The sequence below is a fragment of the Numida meleagris genome, chromosome 1 (genome assembly GCF_002078875.1).
Source record: "Numida meleagris isolate 19003 breed g44 Domestic line chromosome 1, NumMel1.0, whole genome shotgun sequence".
Taxonomy (NCBI): domain Eukaryota; kingdom Metazoa; phylum Chordata; class Aves; order Galliformes; family Numididae; genus Numida; species Numida meleagris.
In genome coordinates, this window is record NC_034409.1 from 24,779,435 (window position 1) to 24,801,639 (window position 22,205).

Sequence of the window (22,205 nt, forward strand, 5' to 3'; positions counted from 1 at the left end):
GAACTAACAACTTCTGCTACTAAAATGGTGGCAGAGAGGAATTTGGATTAAAAAGATAAACTCTTCCCTATGGAACTGTCAGAACACATTTTATCTTGTCTGTCCCCAGCTAGCACAGGAATCCTGTTTCCAGCTGTGGTATCTGCACAAGAATGATCGATTCCAGCTCTGCACATGCAATCTGCATCATTCCCCCATGTGAACAGTGGAGTGCTGGGGCATGTGGTCAGGCTCACACACCAGGCTCTTCACATTTCCAGGGCAATACAATCTAAGCTGAGCTGCTCTCCAGAAGTTAACATTTCACGTGAAGTCAGGTATAACACAACTGTGATCACCTCTACTGAGATTCTGACTGCTAATCATTCTCTGCTGGATGTCGCACGCCCCTGAGGTTTTGCCGAACAAATAAATAAATAAAAATCTTGCCAGATAAATGTTTCCTTCTTCCTCCTCTGTAAATTGCCCTGACCTCAGGAACAGAGTAACAATGCTTTTCAGCCCTGGATCAGTGACAGATTAAAGTCCACTAGCTCAAAGACTAGAAATTGACTGCCTGATCCGTCAGGAAATGGGAGATTCTCCCAACTCTTTAATTTGATAATAGCATTTGCTTCCTGGCTCAGAGGATTCTGACCTCAAAATCAAGAGGCTTTTATGTATGGAAAAGCTATTGCAGGTGATTTCTAAATTATTCTGATGTTAACTAGTTACTTCCCGCACAAGCAAATCCGTTACTAACTGACATGTGCAGAAAAAAGGATGCAAAAAATAGTTCCAACATTTATAAAGCAAGACCACCTGAATGTAGTAATTTTCTTATAGGTCATGAAGTACTTCAGAGAAGATGTGTGGAATTCTGACAAAAAGGCTTTTCTGGCGTTTATTTGAGATGACCTGCTCAGATCTCTTCCGGTTTCACTCTGCACACAAAAGTCACGTTATGCATCTGCACCTTTGACATTTACCCAATATCTTCACCTGGACACTGTGATTTGTGTTGTTGCATACCTAAATATCTAAGCTGATTTCAACTGTTTCATGTTTCTACTGCAGCCTGCAATGCTGTTGGTGCCACTGCTGATTCCAGATTCTACATCTTCTTCCAAAAAAAAACCTCAGATGATGACTGGGCCCAGTATATCTCCCCCTGTCATCAATGTAAAATCCTAGCCCTACTGAAATTAATTACAGAACTCCAATTGCTTTATATGGTGGTTGGATTTTGTCTGATGTATTTCTTTGCAGGTGTGTCAACATGGAATTTTAATCAGACTTTTAATGAGTTCTCCTTCTGTTCTCTTCTACCTTTCACCTCAGGGTAATATACGGCATGGAACAGAAAAGAACTTTTCAGGCTGTAATTATAATAATTAAAAAATGGTTAGTAATTTCTTTCAATGGCGTAAACAGAGTAAAGAAGTCCAATAGACACACAATGTTATTTGTTGGAACATGCATTACCTATTGTAAAAAAGTACATAGGGCTGGTCCAAATACATCCTTGCTGTCATTTTATGCAGGAAGTGAAATTAAGCCAGAAACAATTCTAATGTAATGATGCTGAATGGCACAAAACCCAGCATACTAATGAAGTATTTACTAGATTTTCTTTAACATATACATAGGACACTTCAAAGTAATGCCTCCTATTTATTTCCATGGAAACTATAACAGATGCACAATAACACTAATTGATAGAGCAAATTCTCAGCTACAGAACAGTGTTTCTACATAGTCACCACCATTAGCTGTGCATTTTCACCAGGGGCTGCAAACCACGCTCATAAAAATCTGCACCAGCAGAGGTGACCCACTCAACAATTTCACAATTGTTGTGATAGTGTTGGTGCTAGAAAAATGTTGCCTACACAGTCTGTCTTGTATTAGCCCAAACTGATGGCAGCCAGAAGGAGCCTAATTTGGACAATGTGGTGGGTTTTGTAGGACAGTCCAGCCAACACTGGCATTGTGCTCCACGGTCTTCAAACTGGTTTGGGGACTGGCGTTATCTTGGCATAAGTTTACTTCTCTGGCCCACCTCTGGAAGTTCAAGCCTTCACCTTAGTCAACATCATGATGTAGCGGTTAGAGTTGATGGTTTGTGCGCCTTCCAAGGAATCCAGAAGGACCACCCCTTTCCTACCCCAAAAGACAGTGCACATCACTTCACCCACAGACGGCTGCATCTTGAACTTTTTCTTCAGTGAGGAATTCACGTTTCACCTCTCCATGGACTGCCATTTTGATTCAAGCTCATAGTGGTGACAACACGTCTCATCACCAGTAACAGTGTGATCCAGGAAACTGTCACCTTCAGCCTTATATTGACTGAATAGGTTCCAACAAACTTTCATATGGTCTTCTGTCTGGTCCTGTGTGAGCATTCATGGCACCCACCTGAAGCAAAATTTGTGACATTCCAACATTGTCACCAATGCTTTGAAGCTGATACTTAGCTCCATACACAGTTCCCTAGTCACAGTCTTCTGATTCGTGCAGATGAGCTGATCAAGACACTCTTCATTTTGTGGTGTGACAGCTGTGCATGGCCATCTAGAACATGGTTTGTTTTTTGTGTCACTGTCACCACTGCTGAAATCCACCACTCACTGCCTCACTGTGCTCGCATCGGCTGTTTGGTCTCCATAAATGTTCAGCAAGAGTCAGTGAATGCCAGTGGGTGCCATTTTTTCCACATGGAGGAACTCCATGACACACCTTTGCTTCATATGCACTTCAGCATAAGACGCCATTTTGTCAGACTGCCCCTCTGCTGCCATCTGTCACACGGCAACAACACATAACAGAATACTGGTGGGAAGGTTCTGCCTCCACTGCCATACCACCAACATCCACCTCTGACATCAGGGGTCAATATAATAAAATTGGAGGCATTACTTTCGGAGCATCCCTCATACATTTCTAAACACTGAAATTCAGAAAACTGTAGTAAGAATTCAGAGAGAAACTCTACACTCCTTCCCCAGCCCCTGTTCCCATAGATCATAATTGTGAGATCTTCTAATATTAGCTAACAAATCAATTTCTCAAGGAGAAAGCACTCAATTTAATATTGCTTTGTAGTTTTAACTGTGTGTAAGTCATATTCATCTGCCTCAGCAACAAGGGTGATAATACCTTTGGGACTGGTACAGAAAAATAATGCTGAGATAGTTTAAGATAATAACTCTTTCCACAGTATATAATAAATATGGTTTTGTTAAAAAAAAGGAGGGGGAAAACACCGAACAGACTTCTTTTGCATACAGATTCTCTGTTATCAAAATCACTTGATAGATTTATGTGTCTTCATGCTAAGAAAACACTGTTCTCAATGTGTAAAATGCTTTACTTCTACTCTGGCAATTTTTTTTTCCTATTCTTAACTAGTTCTTAACTATCAGACAATTACTGTCTTTTCCTAGTAGCTAAATGCTTGACAGCTTCCAGGCATCTGTTTTAAGTATGGTCTAAAGAGTGGGACTCACCCCACCTCCTACTGATAACAAAGACAGCTAAGCTACCTGTTTTCTCTGAAAACTCAAGTGAAAACATGCAGGGAATTCAGTTTTGCTATTTTAGCTGATTACAGTAGGATGAGAGCAACTTCATCTTGCCATACCTGGGTCTATCCCTATCTATGAAGGCAGTTTAGGCAACCTGCTTTCTCACGAAGACCCACATTGCAAACATCTACGTGATTAGGTAACCAAGCTTCCTCTTAATATCCTCTTGTAGAGAACTGCTCACTACTAAGCACTCAGTGCCAGAGTTGAGTCCTTATTGTTCCTTTCTTCCGCTTTCTAACGTGCCAATAGTCCTTGTGAACAATGGGCACAAAACAGGGTGCAAAGTATTTCACGCACTGTCTGACTAAAAGCTGTCAAACTGCCTCACAGCTCCTACAGATTTAGTTTAATTGTGCACCTGCAGTCAGCTCCAGATGTGATATTCTGCGCAGACTAATAAGACACCTGCAAAAAAAACCAAAACACTACAGATGAAAGAGGCTGGGGAAGCACAGTGAGATGCGAGTAAGGATAATGCACTTCTGTTTCTGGACATTCTTGACACTGCAGTCACTGCGGGGGAGATGCCATCCTTTGTGAGGAGATGCCAAACACACAGGAGCACAAACGAGGGCTTGGCATATTAACTGTCTTTTTTTCTAATAATTTTCTTATGATCTAAGCTGAAAATGTATCACCTGCACTCCCTGTAAAGACAGCTCAAAAAGGACAGAATGTGGCTATGGGTGTCCTGTATACTGTTATATGATTTGATTTTGTAAGGAAACGCTTTCTCTGTTTGCAAGCAGTGTTAAACATTGCATTCACAAGCAGGTGGTGCCTGTCAAATTAGAACATGTGTTTACTTTAAAAGTGGCAGCTTCTTAAAGGTAGTTTGCTATTATGGGTTTATAGCCTCTTAGGAAAGCACTGAAGGACAGAATGAATTAACTAGGTGGAAAAATATCTCTTAGTTTTCAAAAAGGCAAAACCAGGAGTCACAGAATGATGATTTTAAAACAAATGAAGTATTGCCTCCCTTCAAATGGGATACAGTCCTTGTTTATTTTTTAACAAGAATAACTATAATGGGCTTGTTTTTGCAGTCTTGACTTGAAAAACACGTCCTCTTGGGATGACTTTGTTCAAAGTTAACAAAACGTAGCCTTGAAGATTCCCGCTATAACTGTTCAAGGGCTTTACCTTTCTAACTTAACAAGCGATAAAAACAAATGAAAAACCCACATCCTGTTTATTGTAGGCTATTAATAGTGATTTTTCAAATTAAAAATTTAAAAATCGAGCATGTTCTTTCCACGTTTTTTATCGTATCTATAATAAAGATGTTGGAAACCCATTGCCTATTCCTACAAATTCCTGTTTATATTCATGTTATCCTTGCCGTTACATTAGTAGAATCCTTCAGTCTCTGTGGAATATGCACCTGTGGAATTACCTCAAATTTAGTAGCAAGTTTCCATACACATATAAATTCATCCAGTTCACATCTGCCAGTGGTTTTTGCCATTCATCAACGTGAATAAAAGTGGTGAATCACGCATGATGTTCCCAGTATTAAATTTGTTCTTACTTAACTGGTCTTTAATTTGAAGTGCTAGGAAAAAGTTCACCTTCTAATTGATTTTTATCATGAATGTGATGAAAAGTACTTGATAAAAAGGGTAAAACACCTTGTCAAAAAAAAAAAAAAGAAAGGTAGCATAAGTTGAGGTATCCCCAGTTCATCTTATTTTACTTTTCAATTACTTTTAAACTTGCATATGGGGACTTTCTTTTGAAGAAAGAGTTCAGACTCTGCCTCAGTCACATCTTGGCTTCTCTCTATTATAGCACAGCAACAGTGATGTTAAAGGTAATAAATGCAATCATATCTACACACTCAGAATTAAACCCATTCAAACAGTAAATTTCAAGAAGTCTACAGAAAAATTGATAAATGGTGAGGACTACTACTTTGTGCTGACTAATGTTATCTTCATTTTAGAAGATCTGCTATGTACACACACTACTTACTTGCTAAGATATTCACTATTTCCTGAGGAAAGATAAAACAAGAAGGCAGTGGCAGAGGAATAAGTTCCCCTTCTACCCTTTTTACGGAATGCTTTTTACCATGATGTTTCATATTAAGTATCATGTAATTAAAATGTATCGGCATTATTTTGAGTTCAACATCATACATGAATAAAGGTGAGTCTAGACAAGCTACAGTCTCTTCAGCTCAATTCCAAAGTAGTCTTTCTGTTGTTCTATCACCTTCTACTGCTCTTCACTTAACCTCTGTCCATTTCCAAATGTCCATAATTAGAACCACATGATTTTAACTCCCAGGATGTCCTACTTTCCCTGGAAGGAAAAATATCATCAAGAAATGTAATTATGAACGAGTTCTGAATCATTTTACACATATAAAGCAGACTATGCTGTACATCTTTCCTGAACTGGGGAGCCCCATACTGGATACGGTACTCGAGATGTGGCCTCACCACAGCAGAGTAGAGGGGGAAGGATCACCTTCCTCTACCTTCTGGCCACACTCTTTTTAATACACCCCAGGATACCACTGATTTTCTTGGCCACAAGGACACACTGCTGGTTCATATAAACACATTCAAAATAGAATTAGAGAACTTTTCTCATGCTTCTTCAGCATTACACGTCTACATAACATCTTCCTGAAATTATGACAAGCAGTCATATGACCTCTTAGAGTTAATCCAGAGGAGAGCCACAAAAATGATCCAAGGGATGGAACACCTCCCCTATGAGGACAGACTGAGAGAGCTGGGGCTGTTCAGTCTGAAGAAGAGAAGGCTCCAGGGAAATCTGATAGCGGCCTTTCAGTATCTAAAGGGAGGCTGTAAGAAGAAAGGGGACAGATTCTTTAGCAGAGTATGCTGTTTTAGAACAAAGAGAAATGGTTTCAAACAAATAGAGGGGAGATGTAGATTGGATATAAGGAAGTTTTTAGTGAGGCACTGGAACAGATTGCCCAGAGAGGTGGTGGATGCCCCATCCCTACAGACATTCAAGGTCAGGCTGGACCAGACTCTGAGTAGCCTGATTTAGCCATAGATGTCCCTGTTCATTGCAGGGGAGTCAGAGCAGATGACCTTTAAGGGTCCCTTTCAACTCAAAAGATTCTATGATTATATGATTCTGTGTCCACTTGATCACTGGGTCAAAGGAAATAGCTTTGTCTTCCCTAAACCATTTTTTCTGTGAGCATGGAGCTTGAAGGAAAATCTCAATTAGTCACCGTTACGAGATGTATTTTAACTGACTTCCAGCATACGTGCAATAAGGAAACAAACTCTCTTTTATCACCAAACCCTGGTCCACCTTGAAGAACCCATATAAGAAACAAAATAAACAACAGTCTCTTGCATTCAGGTGGACTATGTAACTACCTACACAAATTGCAGAGAAGAGGAGAAGTGAGCTCCTTTAGGCAGAAATCCTCCAGTATCTCTTCTTCCCAAAGAACAAAAACACAACCGTAAACCAACAAAACATTAACTTTTCTTGTCATAATAAAACCCTAAAAAGTGCACAGTGGAGAAGAATTAGGAATTAATATTTGAAAACCATCCTTAAATTTGCTATACTCAGTCCTACTTGATAATTTTTAAGTCAATGCTAATGAGACTAGCAAGCATAATAATAGTAACAAGGTAATGCATTTGGCTTAATTCCAGACCATTCTGCCTTCTCTTCAGCCCATCCCAATTTATTCAGCTTCAGTACAGAAGAAAGTACCCTTAAAGATATCAAACTTGCCCTCAAATAATGAGCCCTGCTAGAGGTGAAGCATATTGTTCAGCACAGATCTGCACCAACACAGATCAAAGTTGGCTTGATTGAGCCTGTTTGAAGAACAAAGGAGCTCCAGCCTACTGAGACACTGAGCCATCCTACCAAAACAAAATATCAAGGTATCATACCAGTGCCAAAACACTGAGCTCGCTCACCAACACCGAGACATCAAGCTGGCCCACCAACATGGAGACACCACGCTGGCTCATCAGCACCAAACAAACCCTTCATCAAACACCTGCTCTAGCCAAGGCCTGGGCTGGAAGGCCTCCTTGGGCAAGGACAGTTTCAGAACTGCTGCAAGTTGTCTCCTGGAGATTTGGCATTAGCTACAACTTTTTAAGGCTGGGGTTAAGGACTACTCTCTTCAGAATGCCTGAAACAGAAGTTGCTAATTCTCCTGTCTTCAGAAGCTTTCAAAGAAGATTTCCAGCAAACCACAATCCAAACACAGACTGAAATGGCCATAAACACGTAAGAACAGATTACTTTATCACTTGGCTATACCGTGCTCTGAGATAAAATGCTGTAACCTCATCTTATTTTTAAACAGAGTGGCTATTGTTTTCTTGCTTGACTGGCACTAAAGGAAAATGTTTCACTATGTAGCCTAAAGAAAGATCCTATTCAGCACAGTTAAATATTTATTGTTTTCATCTACATGCTGCTCAGAAAACACCTGATCTTATGGCATGGCAATAAGTGTGGAAAGGCCTAAAATGTTGGGTCCTTTTGTATACTGCAACGTGAAAAGGTGTCGTTTCCTACATTACCCTCTGGTAACATCAAACAAACAGAAGGACTTCATTACAGACTACACATCACATAAAGACTGACCCTAGAATAATTTCCAGTGTGAAAAATTTTAGCATGCACACAAAGAAAAGCACAACTTCAGTCAAGATTTCCCTCTAAATAATTCAGGTTTCTGGCACAGAGTTTTAATTATCCCCAGAACATTTCTCCATGTGCAAAAGAAAGGAGGTGAACAGATTAATTTCCTAAAATTGTAATAAAGTATTTTTGATGAAGAAATAATGTAAAAATAATATATTAAGTGTGGAAAAATTGTAGAAACAATACTTTTTACATCATTTGTTTAATGTTATTATGTTTGCCCAGGTTTTTAACTAGCAAGGAAAACTGAGAACAGAGGCACCGTATAGCATCTGAGCCAGCTGATTTAGCTCCTGTTATGTAAACTCCCAGAACCAGCACCATCAGTAGATGTCTGAAGGAATTGGCAACAGGCTGACTTGTAATTCTACAAAATCTGGATGCCAGGATGAGTTCTTGTTTACTTAAAACTGTACTCCCTGGCTTTTATTTTATTTTTTTCAGTTAGGTCTTAAGAGTCCTAGATGACTGACCTCTTCCAATTGGCAGGCTTGGATGACACTCTTGTATCGGTATTCATCATAAGATACACCAAAAATGATGTTTTCTTTGATTGTTCCAGGCATGATCCAAGAGACTTGAGGTGAGAATGATATCCTTCCACTGTGTTTAATCTTACCCTGAGAAGGCTCCAATTCTCCCATTATCAACATCAGAAGAGAAGTCTGAAAAATTATGAATGGTTAATGTATCAGAGATCTGTACTACCACAACAAATGCTAAACAAAATAGGAATCACTTAAAAATAATAGGATGGTACTTTTGTTCTGTAAAGAGTGTCCTTACATTCATTTAGTACGAGCCAGAGTTAGTGAAGACTTTCATGACATGTATGGTTCTGAAAGGCCCCTGAACAGAGAGAAACTTATTCACTGAGCAAAAAACAGCTGTATGATACCCTGTAAACAAGGCATGCTGCTGCAAAAGTGTGCAATTTTAATTAAACTTGTAGCTCTTTTACAACGTGAAAATGTATCTGTGGGAGACGTATGGATGTCAGGTATTAGTATTTATGGTGAATGCTACTTGATTTTTAACATCACTGTCTATTTTGCTTGTTCTTTGTACAACACAGTTCATGTTTACAACCTTGCTAATGTTTATAGACCTTTTTCTGTGTTGCCTTGAAAAGTGTGATATCTCTGTCTGTGGATGCAATTGCTCACCAACTGCTCAGAGTGATCTGAATTTTCTGTAACTGTTAACTCATTTACGTGAATACATGACCTATGCATATTTGCTATTTCCCTTCATAAAAGAATTGATTGCAATTTCAGCACTAACATGTTATAATTTCAAAGTTAATCAGTAGCTTGTAGTAACCTTGTCACACATCACTAGCTACTTGATCAAAGAACAGAGTTGAGAAATACAAGGAAAAATATGTTACAGAGGAATTCCAGTGGTGTTCTTATCACAAATAAACAATCAACAAAGCTGGGACATAACAGCCAAAGATCTAAAAATCTAAGACACAATTTTATGTTCTCAAGTCCAGAGATCCTTTGAGAAGTTATGCAATATGCAGGGGGGAGTATCACAAGACATCTTCCCATCGTACCAGAACTTGAATTTTCCAAAATGCTGAGTAAGAAGTTTCTGAACTTGCAAAGCATAATCACTTAGGATGTTTTATACACTGGATGTTCAGCTACAGTATCTTATGTCATATAATTTAAATTAAAAAAAAAAAAGACCAGAAACATCTACAAATTTTAAAACATCTACTGTTTTAAAGAGCTGATATCAGGCTTCATAGCACAGAGAGAAGAAATAAGTATTCAGTCTTTTCCACAGGCCTGACAATTCCTGGAATTTACAGCACCAGGAACAAGAAAGAAACCCTACATTGAGAGGATGGAAGGAAAGGAGAAACTTCTCTTGTTGGAGGGCTAAGTGTAAATCTTATTTTACATAAGCCTTTCAGATAATATTTAATATTTTTATCTTTATTGCCTGGAAAAAATGCAAATTTCTTGGATGTATATAACTGCTTACAGCACAGTGCGATCTGAATTTTCCTAAGCAGCTGAATAAACGAGATATATAAACATCCTTCTACACTAACTGACATCTTTATATTACAAGTATCAGCTTCAGCAACAGCCATCTTAGATTGATGGGGACTTCAGAAAGATAAGAAAATTATCCTGTTAATTCAGAATTATCACAGTAAAATGCATACAAGCATATCAGTTTGAGGACAACCCCATGTCTTTTGTATTGGTATCATCCCTGAAAAATAATACTAAAGCCTTGACCCTTTTGAATTTGATGGGTCCTCTGCCACTGACTTCAACAAACCAAAGATTTTACACAGAATCACAGAATGGCTGAGACTGGATGAGACCTCTGGAAGCCCTCTGGCCCAATACCTTACTGGTCAAGTAGGAACTCCTAGAGCAAGCTGCTCAGGACAATGTCCAGATGGCTTTTGAAAATCCCCAGAGAGGGAGCCTCTTCATCCAAAAGAGTCTTGATCAGTGAAAGTAAAGGAAATCAGAATACATTCACCAATAATTTGTTAAATGGGAAAAGTTGCCATATGCATAATTAATGTTCGTTTTTTTCTTTCACATCTTCTCAGAAGGTTCCCTGAAGATCAAATACTTCATCTAATTCCATGCAGCTTAAAGTGAATAAGAGTATCACAATTCAATGTATTTTATAGTAACAAGGTCAATTGGATGTGTTATCTGCAAACTAAATGCATTTATAACATTTTCCATATCTAAAATGATGATTTATCTAAACTACAACTTTTCTCAGTAATCCACCAAACTTTTCACAGAATAGCACCTCCCCAAACCTGTCCTCCAGGCTGTAACCTGGAACTGAGAGTGCATGCTCGAGCTAGGCACCAAGTGATCTGGAGCCTATATGACGAGGTACGCCATGTATCCAGAGTATGCATCATAGTTAACTGGCTAATTAGCATCATGTTTGTCAGATTACTGACCACTTTGTTTTTAATTTTTTGCTTAAAATGTTAGCAAAGCAGGAGAAAAGCCCCGCTTTCAAGCACACAGAGTGATCTGGTTATCTGTGTTACGTTCTCTAGTTCACTGTTTTAAAGGCAGGGAGACGCTCATCATGATCACCAGCTGAAGGTTTCAGTCTGCGTTACTCCTGCAAACCTCCTTTTAGTTTCTATGGAAAAGTAGCTTTGTAATTTAAGTTGCTATTTCTCTGCTAAGCCTGCATCCTTATATGTACAAAAACTATCCAGCAGACTCCTCTTCACATTAGCCAAAGAGTAAAATTTAAAATAAGTATGGGTAATTTTACTGAAATATATTTTATTCATACTTTTTCCTGCAGCTACTACTTTTACAGAGAGCACAGATTGGCATGAATATATTAACAATACCGGTAACAACACAGACAACACCAAAATATTCCTTAAAATTAATAGGAGTTTTGTTGAAACAACAGAAAGAGAAATACCTTGCCTGATCCAGTAGATCCAGAAACAGCCAATAACTCTCCTTTCTCGATCTTGAAATTTATATCCTGAAGAACAGGTGAGGCATGAAGGGGAAAATTGCTGAAGAAGAGATTATTGTCATTGCTAGGAGCTTTGCTGTTGTTGTTTTCCTGTTTTGCTTTTACAAAGAGCTCTCCAATTCCCTGCAACATACATATTGGTGTGTTTGTACGGACAAAAAAAATGAACAGGACATACATATGCAGACACGTATATCATACTATAGACATATACAAGTCTATAGACTTACTTTGCTGACATTACTTTTCCTATCTATAACCAATCTATTATATTCTTAAAATTGTATCTATTTTAGCATATGTATTCTACTTGCCCCCAAATTTGTTGACATAAGCAAAATATTCCTCTAACTGAACTGCTTTCTGATATTTATACATGCCAGAGATTGATTTTGGTTTCAGGCTGATTTAAATCTGAAATAAGTTACAGGCCTTAGCATTTACTAAAAAACCCATTCCAAAGCTTCTCCACTGTGGATAATTTGATATTATGTGTTAATTACTTGTCACATATTCCTTTCCTGCAGATAGCTGAAGCCAGTTAAAATGAAGGTGTGCGGTCTGCTCTTATTAGAGAACAATGAGACAAATGTTGGCAAATATATATATATATAGTCTGTATTTGAATTTAATTGGGGTAAAAGTACAAACCTCGTCCCAAAAAGCTGTTACTTTGTCCACCTCAACACCAGTTGTTGTTAGATTATACTCCAGAGCCTTATATTCTTCTTTTAGCAAGAAATCCTAGAAACACAGTGAAAGCAGATTACAAGAAATGGTAACATTTGGTAACAATGGGACAACGGTCAATCCCGCAAAGCAGTAGAGACTTGCCAACAGTAAGCACTAGTTAACATTTCTGATAGTACTATTGCATTCTCATGCCCTTGTGTGAGGCATAATTGCAGCTTGTACAACATCTTTCAGATGCAGAAGAAAACGTTTCTTGAAGCTACCAATTCTTACATTGTTAGTGAAAGTATAACCATGCATGAATTTGCTCCTGGTTTAGAAAGAATATCAAAACATAGCATTTCTTTCGCTTTCAGGACTTGTTTCGGGCAGCATTAGCCACCAGCCTTAATCCTTTTCAAATAAAGCTTTGTTTCTGGAGTGGGATGTTGAAAGTTATGCTGTTAAACAATGAAACCAAGCAGCTACATGCTGCTGACTCACTATTCCAAAACTGAAAGAGCTTAAATGAAGTTCAGCCATGTCTCTGTTGGCACAAAAGGCAGATGATAACACTGGCTAGTGCAGCACTGACGTTAAGACCATTTCAAATGACAGAAGTCAGCAATCCTCCTTCTGTTATCTTCTGGGATATCATAAGGAAAAAATGAGTAAGCCTATATTAGTGTAGGAAATTTAACTTTTCTGTCCCTGTATTCTGTTAAGGTTTGCAGACTGTAAGCACCATCTCCTCTAAACTGCCTTTCAAAATTATATAGGACCAAGTAGTTTTGCCTGGGTAATACAGTGGACAAACAAAGAGGAGATGGTAAGGGAGTATATCACTCAAACTCTCCAAACTGATGAATATATTAAATCACAGAAATGTATGTATAGCTTATTCATTTTATTTATGTATGCATATTTCCTCTGACAAATAAAGGGCATCAGTGTTTGGGGATTCTGTGAAGTCTTTATATGGGGTCTGTAGCAAATCTATCATGAAGAGATTATTATTTATGAATTCCAGAGGAGCCATATAGCTAATATCCCCAAAGACAAGTGTCAAACAAAGTGGTGTGACAACTGGGCTTGCCAATTCTGTGAAAAAGCATTGGATGCACTCTTCCAGGAAATATGAGACAGGATGCCTCTGCTAATGTCTAGGGAGCCTGGCAACACAAGCTCTGTGTTAATTGGGATCCAACAAGGCAGCCTTCTGAATGTCAGATAGACAGACTTAAGGCTAGATTCTGGAAATTTCTACCCAGTTAAAAATCAGAAATATCAGAAAAATCCAATAGATGCTTTTTATTCTTTATTACAGTTCAGATACTGTAACACATTGGGTATTTCTACCATGCTAAAAAATAATAAAATTATATTTTACTGAAAACCATCTACAATCTTTCTTTTAAATTCCTAAGATTTGGATCCAAAATAGAATTCTTTCTCTGAGGACTGATTACAAAACAACAGATAAAACAGAGGTTATGAAGGTTTACCCTGAGCTGACTCTGCATATAAGCCTCTCACGCTGGTACATAAGCAATTGATCTTGGTAGGTAAGGCAGGCAATAATTAGTAGACCAGTACCTTAATTACGTTTACTACTCATAATGAATGAGATGCACATTTGCATAAGCTGTACGATCTCCTGCTGTTCTTGCCACTAATAGCTAGAAAAACAGCAGGTTTGTGATTGCTGCTACTGGAAGCTGTGCTATGTAAAACACATACTAATTTTGTACTTCCTTTTCTGAAGGGAAAACATCTCTGAAGTACCACAAAGTATAGTTTTATTAAGTTCCCTATTCTGCAATGAAAAAAAGCCTCTGTTTCAAAACAAGCAATTGGCAGGTAGCATAAGATTCCTTTAGTTATGGTGCCTGGGGAACCATATAACAATATCAGGATTTATAATGACATTTCATGGTGTATAATCAAAGCAATATATAGTATATTCGGAAAGTCTGCACAAATGCCATGTGCTTTTGTTGATCAACTGACAAGATAACATGCTATAAAGAATTAGCTTACGTACTTGGGAAGGTTGAAGTGTGTGCACCCTACCTGTATTTTGTTTATTGCTCCAATAGAATCATACCAGGTCTGCACAGACCCAGGAAACTGCCTGGTCACTGTCATTCGAAGAACAATGCAAAAAGAAATAGTGGTAAATATTTTTCGGAGAATAATTCCTTTAGTCACAGCATATGGAACCACAGCTAAAAACACCACAAAAAATCCTGAAAAGAAGAAGGCTGAGCTGTTGAAATATCTCACATAAGCAGCTTTTCGGGTTAGCTTCAGTTCAGTTCTGTTAAAAAAAATAATAATAAATAAATAATTAGTATCTGATGTCACTGTTTACATCTTACAAATTTTTGGATGGAACTGCTGGTAAAACTATTTACCTAGAGGCTCATTCATTTTTGTTATTTTTTAGGCCTTTAAGGCTCTCCAGAATTTGGATGAGACTGCATTGACTGCATTGACCGCCCTGAATGGGGATAACAAATATTTTGGGGTTTGATGGTTGGTCAGTTTCATGAAAATGTCTGGTAGAAACTACCCCCAGTGCTGAAGCTTTACAAAATTCAACACCGGGAAACCAATGCACTAACCATTCTCAGTATACTCTCAAGTACCAGCCAGCTGACAAAATATAGACTCTTCAAACCTTGAACTTCACCTTCTGCACCACTATGTTGTTGTTCAGGTGTAAAAGTTTGGCACCGTGGTTTTTTACTTCTTCAAATACCTTATATAGCCCATAGAAATGCAGTACATTTATTCAGACACCTGTTACAAACAGTTATCATTACAGACTTCAGAGGCACATAGGAGACAGCCCATATTGCTCTCTTCGAAGTGTCACAGCTACATGGGGGTGTTTGCCCCCAGCAGGGTTACACCTGCAGGATGGCCAGCCCGGGCAGCCCAAATCTAGCAGAGTAACTGCACAGTTATATCTAGTTCATTAAGTTAGAGCTGATTAAACTAGGTTGCACCAGAAACTTCCAGCACGCAGGAACAGTCTGGTAACAACAGAGATATGATGCACGGTTGCTAAAATCCAGGCATGAGTTAACTCACAATGTCTCATTTCCTACCATCTTAACAAACCAACTGATTGTGAAGCCCTGCAGAGCTGTCTCAGCAAGCAAAATTCAATTGAAATTCTGACATTCCCAGACTGACCTGTTCTGGTGATACCTGCACCAAGTGACCTTTTGGATCAGATAGAAAACATAGTATTTTGGTGCAAGAGCTGCAGAAGAAAGATAGATTGATCCTATAACATTTTTAGAGTTCGTCCATGTCTCTTAAAAATTCAAGCATAATACAGTAACAACTGAACTCCAGCATTACAAAATTTTCTATAAATTATTGCAGTAAATATAAAATGTAAAATGGTAATCGTTTTCTCAGGTTTCTCGACCATTTTGAGGAAGGTATATATGAATCTTTAATTCATTTCTTCAGGATTTACTTAAAAATATGGTCTACAATTTCCTAACAGTAATACACAGTACTAGTGGCACCAGGTGAATCCTAGCCTGCTTCCATCCTAGAACTGATTCTTCCAGCTTAAATTCAAACCGAGTTTTCTCACATATTTTACAGTGAACTATTAGAATGTTAAGAATTTTCTTATTCTAAAGGTAAAGAGCACTTAATTTTTTCTAGATTGTCTTTCAGAAAACAGCTGAAGAGGGTGTTTGTTTAATAATATTGTTTCACTTCTTTTATTTACATGATAATATGATACTTTTATGTCTTTTACTTTCTTTTATTTTACCAATCACACACCTGGCACAGAATTTTAATGTTCTCTAAAAGACTACAAACACTCTGCTTCATGCAACGTCACCTATCAATCAATATGTCACTTCTCCTCCCTTCCCCCAGGACTCCGTCAGCACTGAAGTCCTCCTAGCTCTCATCTAATGAGGTTAGCTCTTTTACCTCCTTTATGCTTCAGCTCTGATAGCTCCAGTTCAATCCCGATGTTAATTGAGAAGATAAGCACTATACAAGACTTTCCAAAGACAATAAATGTTAATGTAATTGTACAGAATCGTTACATGAAGCTGTGATACTTTAATCCTTAAACAGATTGTGTGCCACATCTAAAACTAGCTCTATTGCATTTTTCAGAAAATGGCTGCTGTGGAGTCATACTGTTTCCTCCAGCACAGAATGGGAAAGCCTGTAAAGCCTTAAGTAACCATCACAAAAGGGCTTTTTACTGTGAGATGAGGGTAAGGCTGGCCAGAAACAAACACAGATGCCGCAATTGTTTTACCTGTACAAGCTAACCACTGAAATACCATTAGAGCAAATGAGGAAGCAAATTTTAAAAAAAAAATCATCTCTATTGTGAATTTGACAAATTGGGAAAAAGCAAGCTGTAGTGTGGGAATGCATGATTATTTTATGAAGGATTAATAGTTGTGTGCTTTACTTCTTAACCAACATGACTACAGACGATGTTCACTGTCACTTAATTTTTTTTTCTGAACACGTAAGAAATTTGTCTAATAAAAACACTTACTCACGGAGGCTTTCAATCATTTTTTCCATTGCATCTTCCCAACAGTAGGCTTTAACTGACTGTATATTTTCAATTATTTCTGAGGTGATTACAAGTCTCTCATTGATCTTTCCTGCCCTCTTATCCCTACAAAGTAAAAAGCCATTAGGTTAATTTTAATCTATTTCATCCTCTATAGTCAGTTTATATCCCATTATATCTTATGAAATCACTTTTCATGTATACTTATGTTTAATATACATCAACTCACTACCAACAATACTATAACGCATAATCACTATTTACTGCATGTTAGACATTTCCTTTTTTTTTAAGATTAGATAGCTGCTCCTAAAGAAGTAAAGATTTATCCCTACTTTTCTGACACATCCAGCATTCTTCGGATGCTAGTTTTGTAACAATGTCACAACTAGAGATCCCAAGTCAAGTGCTATAAACTTCTTAAAACAATGTGTTTTGGGAAAACATATTAAAATCCTTTAAAACAATCTCATCACCTGTATTTCATCATCATTTGTCCTAGCCAGGCTTGGAAAAAGGCCATAACTATTAGAAAAGCAAGTCCGGCAAATGCAGAAGCTTGTAACATCTCCCAGAGCAGACCCATCAGCAGTGCCACTTGTAAAGGTGCAATCCACACAAAGTGAGCCAGAGCAAGACCCTGCAGAAAATGACAGCAGAAAATAATAATAATGAAAACTACAGATTGCTCTGAAAGCTACATGAAAATGAATAAGTCATTAAAGTGACACTGAAAAATGTAATGAGGGATGGTACAAATATTTCCAGTAGTAAAACAAGTTTATAAAGGAAGACTTGTGATTACCAGCACATAGCATTCTGGGTCTTAATAATGATGACAGTGCAGCAATACATATTCATTCCACACCTAATCTTTGATTTTTGTAAGGCAAAGTTCAGTACACAATTATCTCTTCACTATGTATGCACATGAGGGAAAAAAAAAACAGCTTTGTAAAAGTAAACAGAATTTACCGTTGACACTGGCATTTTCAATCACTGCAAGATGAGAAAAGTACACAGAAGATTTTTCTTAGTGGTTTAATCTGATATAGAAGGCTAATATAACTTCAGTGAAGAGATGACTCGTATGAATGCAACAAATTCAAAGTAGACTGCTGCCTACTTCAGCCACGTTCCTTCAGATTTGGAACTGAATCCTGTTACCAGGTTGAAACACAGAGTTTTCACAGAGCTCTGTGTTACAGGTACTCTGATGTACTGCTTGGGCACTTGTCCTAGCTCGCTAGCGATAACTCATATTCCTCTGTATAGTAAAATAGTGCTTAAAGTAGATACAGCAAAGACACACGGTTGGAACTGGAGGGTCCCTCTGATGTCAAGTTTCTTGTTTCTTTCAAAGGAAGAAAACCTCATACTACTTACAGAGCAACTGACAAACAATGTGAACAATGTGAAACAATGTGAGGTTTCCAATCTCCAAGCCATTACCAGCAATCTACCTCTATGTCTTTAATGAAAGCTTTTACTTTGGAAGTATTGGAGGTATTGACTGAGCAATGGCACAGGTTGCCCAAAGAGGTTGTGGATTCTCCCTCCTTGGAAATATTCAGAAGAATCCTGGATATGGTACTCGGCAGCCTGCTCTGGTGGCTCTGCTTGAGGGGGGAGGTTCAACCAGATGGCTCCCAGAGGTCCCTTCCAACCTCAACTATTCTGTGATTGTGTATTGTCTAAAAAGGATGTCTTGGAAATGATTCCTAATAAGGTCTTACATCACAACTTAATTAGATTTTTAAGAAGAGTAGGTAAGAATAATAACAGGATGCTGAACATCATTGTTTATTCAGTGGCAAGAAAACCATACTAGTTCACCTTATTAGAAAGATACAGGGTCAGGAAAAAAAGACTGAAGGACTGGATGAGCAAGTTCTGGCTGATATGAAACCAACTGTGTAACCCATAGGTTTGCTGGTGGATTCTCACTGCACTGGATAACAAGCATGTTTTTATGATATGCCTAGTTTTTAGGTTTCCTTTACTCATCAGCATAGGGGGAAAAGGAAGATGTATGTATTAGAATGAGCATTTCTGTGACCAGATGCAAAAACATAATCTTATGATAGACTTCATTTTACGTTCACAATGAGCAGTCAGTGTAGTCTGCTGTTTATCCTCGTTTCTTCCCTAATGTTTTTCACAAGTGTCTTGAAATATTGCATTTGTATTTGATGGATCACGAAGTGCATGAAACAATAACATACCTCATCAAACTTGTTCAGATTGTTGGAAAGAAGACTGACCAATTGTCCAGTACTTATTTTATCTAGAACTTTGCTTGACAGTTTTAAGGTCTGTAAAAGAAAACAAAACCATAGGAAAATGGCCATGTAGCTAATCCTATAATACTTAATAAATACAAATAAAAATAACAGGCAGTTGTATAGTAGTATAAATAACAACTCACTTATCAGCTTCATGATACTAAAAAAGTCTCATTAAATTTGTTATTTATGTCACTTGAATTCAACTTAGCAATTAAATTGCTTTACAAATATTGATTTATTGACTTAGCCTTTGCTTTCTGTTGCATATTTTATGTATACAGATATATATGCAAATACAAATTTTAATTAAGCACGCATGCTGTGTGTTGCTGCACATCCTCAAAAATCTCCTACTGTGCCTATCTAGACATTTGTTTTCGAAAGATGTTTTCACAATGAGCTTTATACTAGAACAAATATATACTTGTTTATTAGCTGTTTATGGTATTGGTAAAATCAAACATGTTTTGAAATCTTTGGATTAGTGAACATGGAATGTGTTAGTATCTGTTGATTCTTCATGAATAAAGATCTCACATAGTAGCATTCAAACTCAGTCTCTTCTATGTTATATTTATTGTCTAAATCTTCATCTATAATTCTCTTGAAAATATTCTTTAGCTACCAGCTCACAATTTTTCCATTGCAATACATGTGCAACCCAGGAGCACAGTGGTACAATTAAGACATCTCACCACATATTCAGCCAATCTGAACTCACAAAGGGGCTGGCTCAAGTAAAAGCAGCTGTAAACTTGTATTCAATTCTTTCGACACAGGAAACGGACAGCCCTCATAAACTAATGTTAATCACATTCATCTTTTGTGTACTTTGTGTAACAAAACTAGCATCCTTTAAAGACATTGGCCTAAAAACTATGTAGGGTATGGACTGAAGCTTGGGTTGAAGCATAAATGAAACAATTACCTTCTTATAAATCAAGCTAAACAAAGCTATTCTTATCTGCATCCCTATATGATGAAGACCAAATATAGAAGGGTGTATGAGCAGTGTTCTCACAAGGAAGAGAAGGCACAAGCCAATGCCCAGGTAGTAGGCTATGGATCTTTCAGAAGAGTTGTCTGGATCATACGAAGCTATTATTCTTCCCAGCAGAAGAGGCTGCACAGATTTGGTGACCTCCTGAAGACAGAAACAAAAAAAGAATTTTGTTCAGTGGATTTTTCTTTTTTTCAAATTGATATACTCTAATTTCAAAGAGAAATGCTTGGAGATTCACACATAAACAAGACTAGTTCCGATCATTCAGCAAACCACAGAAACAGCCAGCAATTGCACAAGAAGAACAGACAGCTCACTGCTCTCTGTGATGCTCCTGCAACTTCACCAAAATCTACTTTTTAAATTTTGCTGGTTGTTTTCTACAGAAATGACAACGGCAATATTAGCTTCCAGATTTGCTTTTGAAAGGTATTATAGACTTGCCACATAATATGATTGAATCCAGCTTTGCAAGCTGGATCTCTGTTTTAGCCACTAGGGAACAGTTCTGACTGTGTTTTATTGAACCTATAGGACACAGGAAGACTCATAGGTCCTGAAATAAATACTAAGATAACAACACAGTGAGAATACAACTACAACACATGGTAAATAGGAATAAAAACAGAATAGAAGTATAAACAGTTGGGATCATCCTGCTCAACAGTTCTAGAACCTTGTAACCAGGGCTGTAAGAGAAGCGGGATGACAGGGCATAAATAGTAGGGGAGGTAAGTTTCATAAAAGTCCCAGGGAGAAACCAGGAACTCCTACCCTGCCAGCCCCAACAGTAACATGGCAGAGTGTCAGAATAGGAGACAAAAAAGAAGGTATAATCACACTGCCGAACTATGAAGCATCCAACTGATCTGCCACCATACCCTGCTGTTACACTTATCCACGGCCTCCTTTTCTGTTGTAATTAAACCTTGCTACTGTTATCTCACATTTCGGTTACATTTTCATTTCTTCATGCCCTGATTGTCCTTGTACTTTGGTCCCTCCAACCTCATCCTTTTCCATCTTTTCCTCTTCTTCCTCTTTCCTTTCCCAAGATCTGCAAAAATCAACAGTGTGCTATGATCTAACAATTTACTTCTTCTGAATGAAATTTTGAAGAGTATGAAGTACGCTTGTGCTCCTTTGTTTCATTTCTACATTCTGGGTTAAGGATTTGTCCATATGTCTCCTCATTCTTCTTTTTCTTGTGTATATTCACTCTCAGTGGAAAGCAATACTTCAAAAATAACAAGAAACCATCAAATTATCTTTGGTATGGATGTGCTAAGTTCTGTCAAAATTTATTTTGCCTTTGAGCTCAGAAACAGAGGTCACCATACAGAGACAGAGAGAGAAGTGAACTAGTGGAATTGAGCTATAACTAATATTTTCAGAGATAAAGAGGTTGGGAAAATCCCCTTTGACTTTCCCTTCTCTTCTTGGTGTTTCACACTAGAACAAACCCAAGTATTCATACAATATGTACCGTAAACTTGTCTGAATATCACTGTTGGTGCAATTGGTATGCATCACTCACTTTTTCCACAAAGAGAAGAAATTAAACATCTCAAACAGAATACCTGTACTATACTTCCAACATAAATGCCATAACTCGGAGGCTGCTTTGACAAAGACTTCTGTGTTATTAGTACGCAAAGGAGAGGAGTGTTTATTAAAACACACATGACCCAAGGCAGCTGTGCTTAGACCAAATGCATCCAGAAGTGGCAAACCAAAACTCCACAAAAGTCACTAAATACAAAACAGTCACCTTTCAAGGACAATGCAGTGTTTTCATACTCTCAGAGATCCCAAGATAAGCTTTTATATATATAAGCTTAAAATAGCAAGATTCTTTTTTGTATTTACTCTTTTTCTAGTGAAAACGCCATGCTCTGCTACTGTGT

At 37.8% G+C, this 22,205-nt stretch overlaps 1 protein-coding gene and 1 long non-coding RNA gene across 6 annotated transcripts in view; both read right to left on the reverse strand.

Annotated features, from left to right (window-relative positions):
- Positions 1-22,205, reverse strand: part of CFTR (cystic fibrosis transmembrane conductance regulator) — an 82,058-nt gene that overhangs the window by 42,199 nt on the left and 17,654 nt on the right. For 4 of the 5 annotated variants that reach the window (XM_021384853.1, XM_021384852.1, XM_021384850.1 and 1 more), the window contains 8 exons: positions 20,224-20,439; positions 19,233-19,322; positions 17,484-17,647; positions 16,987-17,112; positions 14,499-14,745; positions 12,405-12,497; positions 11,694-11,876; positions 8,720-8,911 (listed from right to left, as the gene is read on the reverse strand). In XM_021384853.1, the coding sequence (XP_021240528.1) occupies positions 8,720-8,911; positions 11,694-11,876; positions 12,405-12,497; positions 14,499-14,745; positions 16,987-17,112; positions 17,484-17,647; positions 19,233-19,322; positions 20,224-20,439 (1,311 nt within the window). The remainder of the gene's footprint in view (positions 1-8,719; positions 8,912-11,693; positions 11,877-12,404; positions 12,498-14,498; positions 14,746-16,986; positions 17,113-17,483; positions 17,648-19,232; positions 19,323-20,223; positions 20,440-22,205) is intronic. The other variant, XM_021384851.1, reaches the window with a different exon arrangement.
- LOC110392591 lies at positions 4,522-8,713 on the reverse strand. The gene is made up of 2 exons (XR_002434498.1): positions 6,948-8,713; positions 4,522-5,879 (listed from the first exon to the last, which is right to left on the reverse strand). It is a non-coding gene; the product is annotated as an uncharacterized LOC110392591 (long non-coding RNA).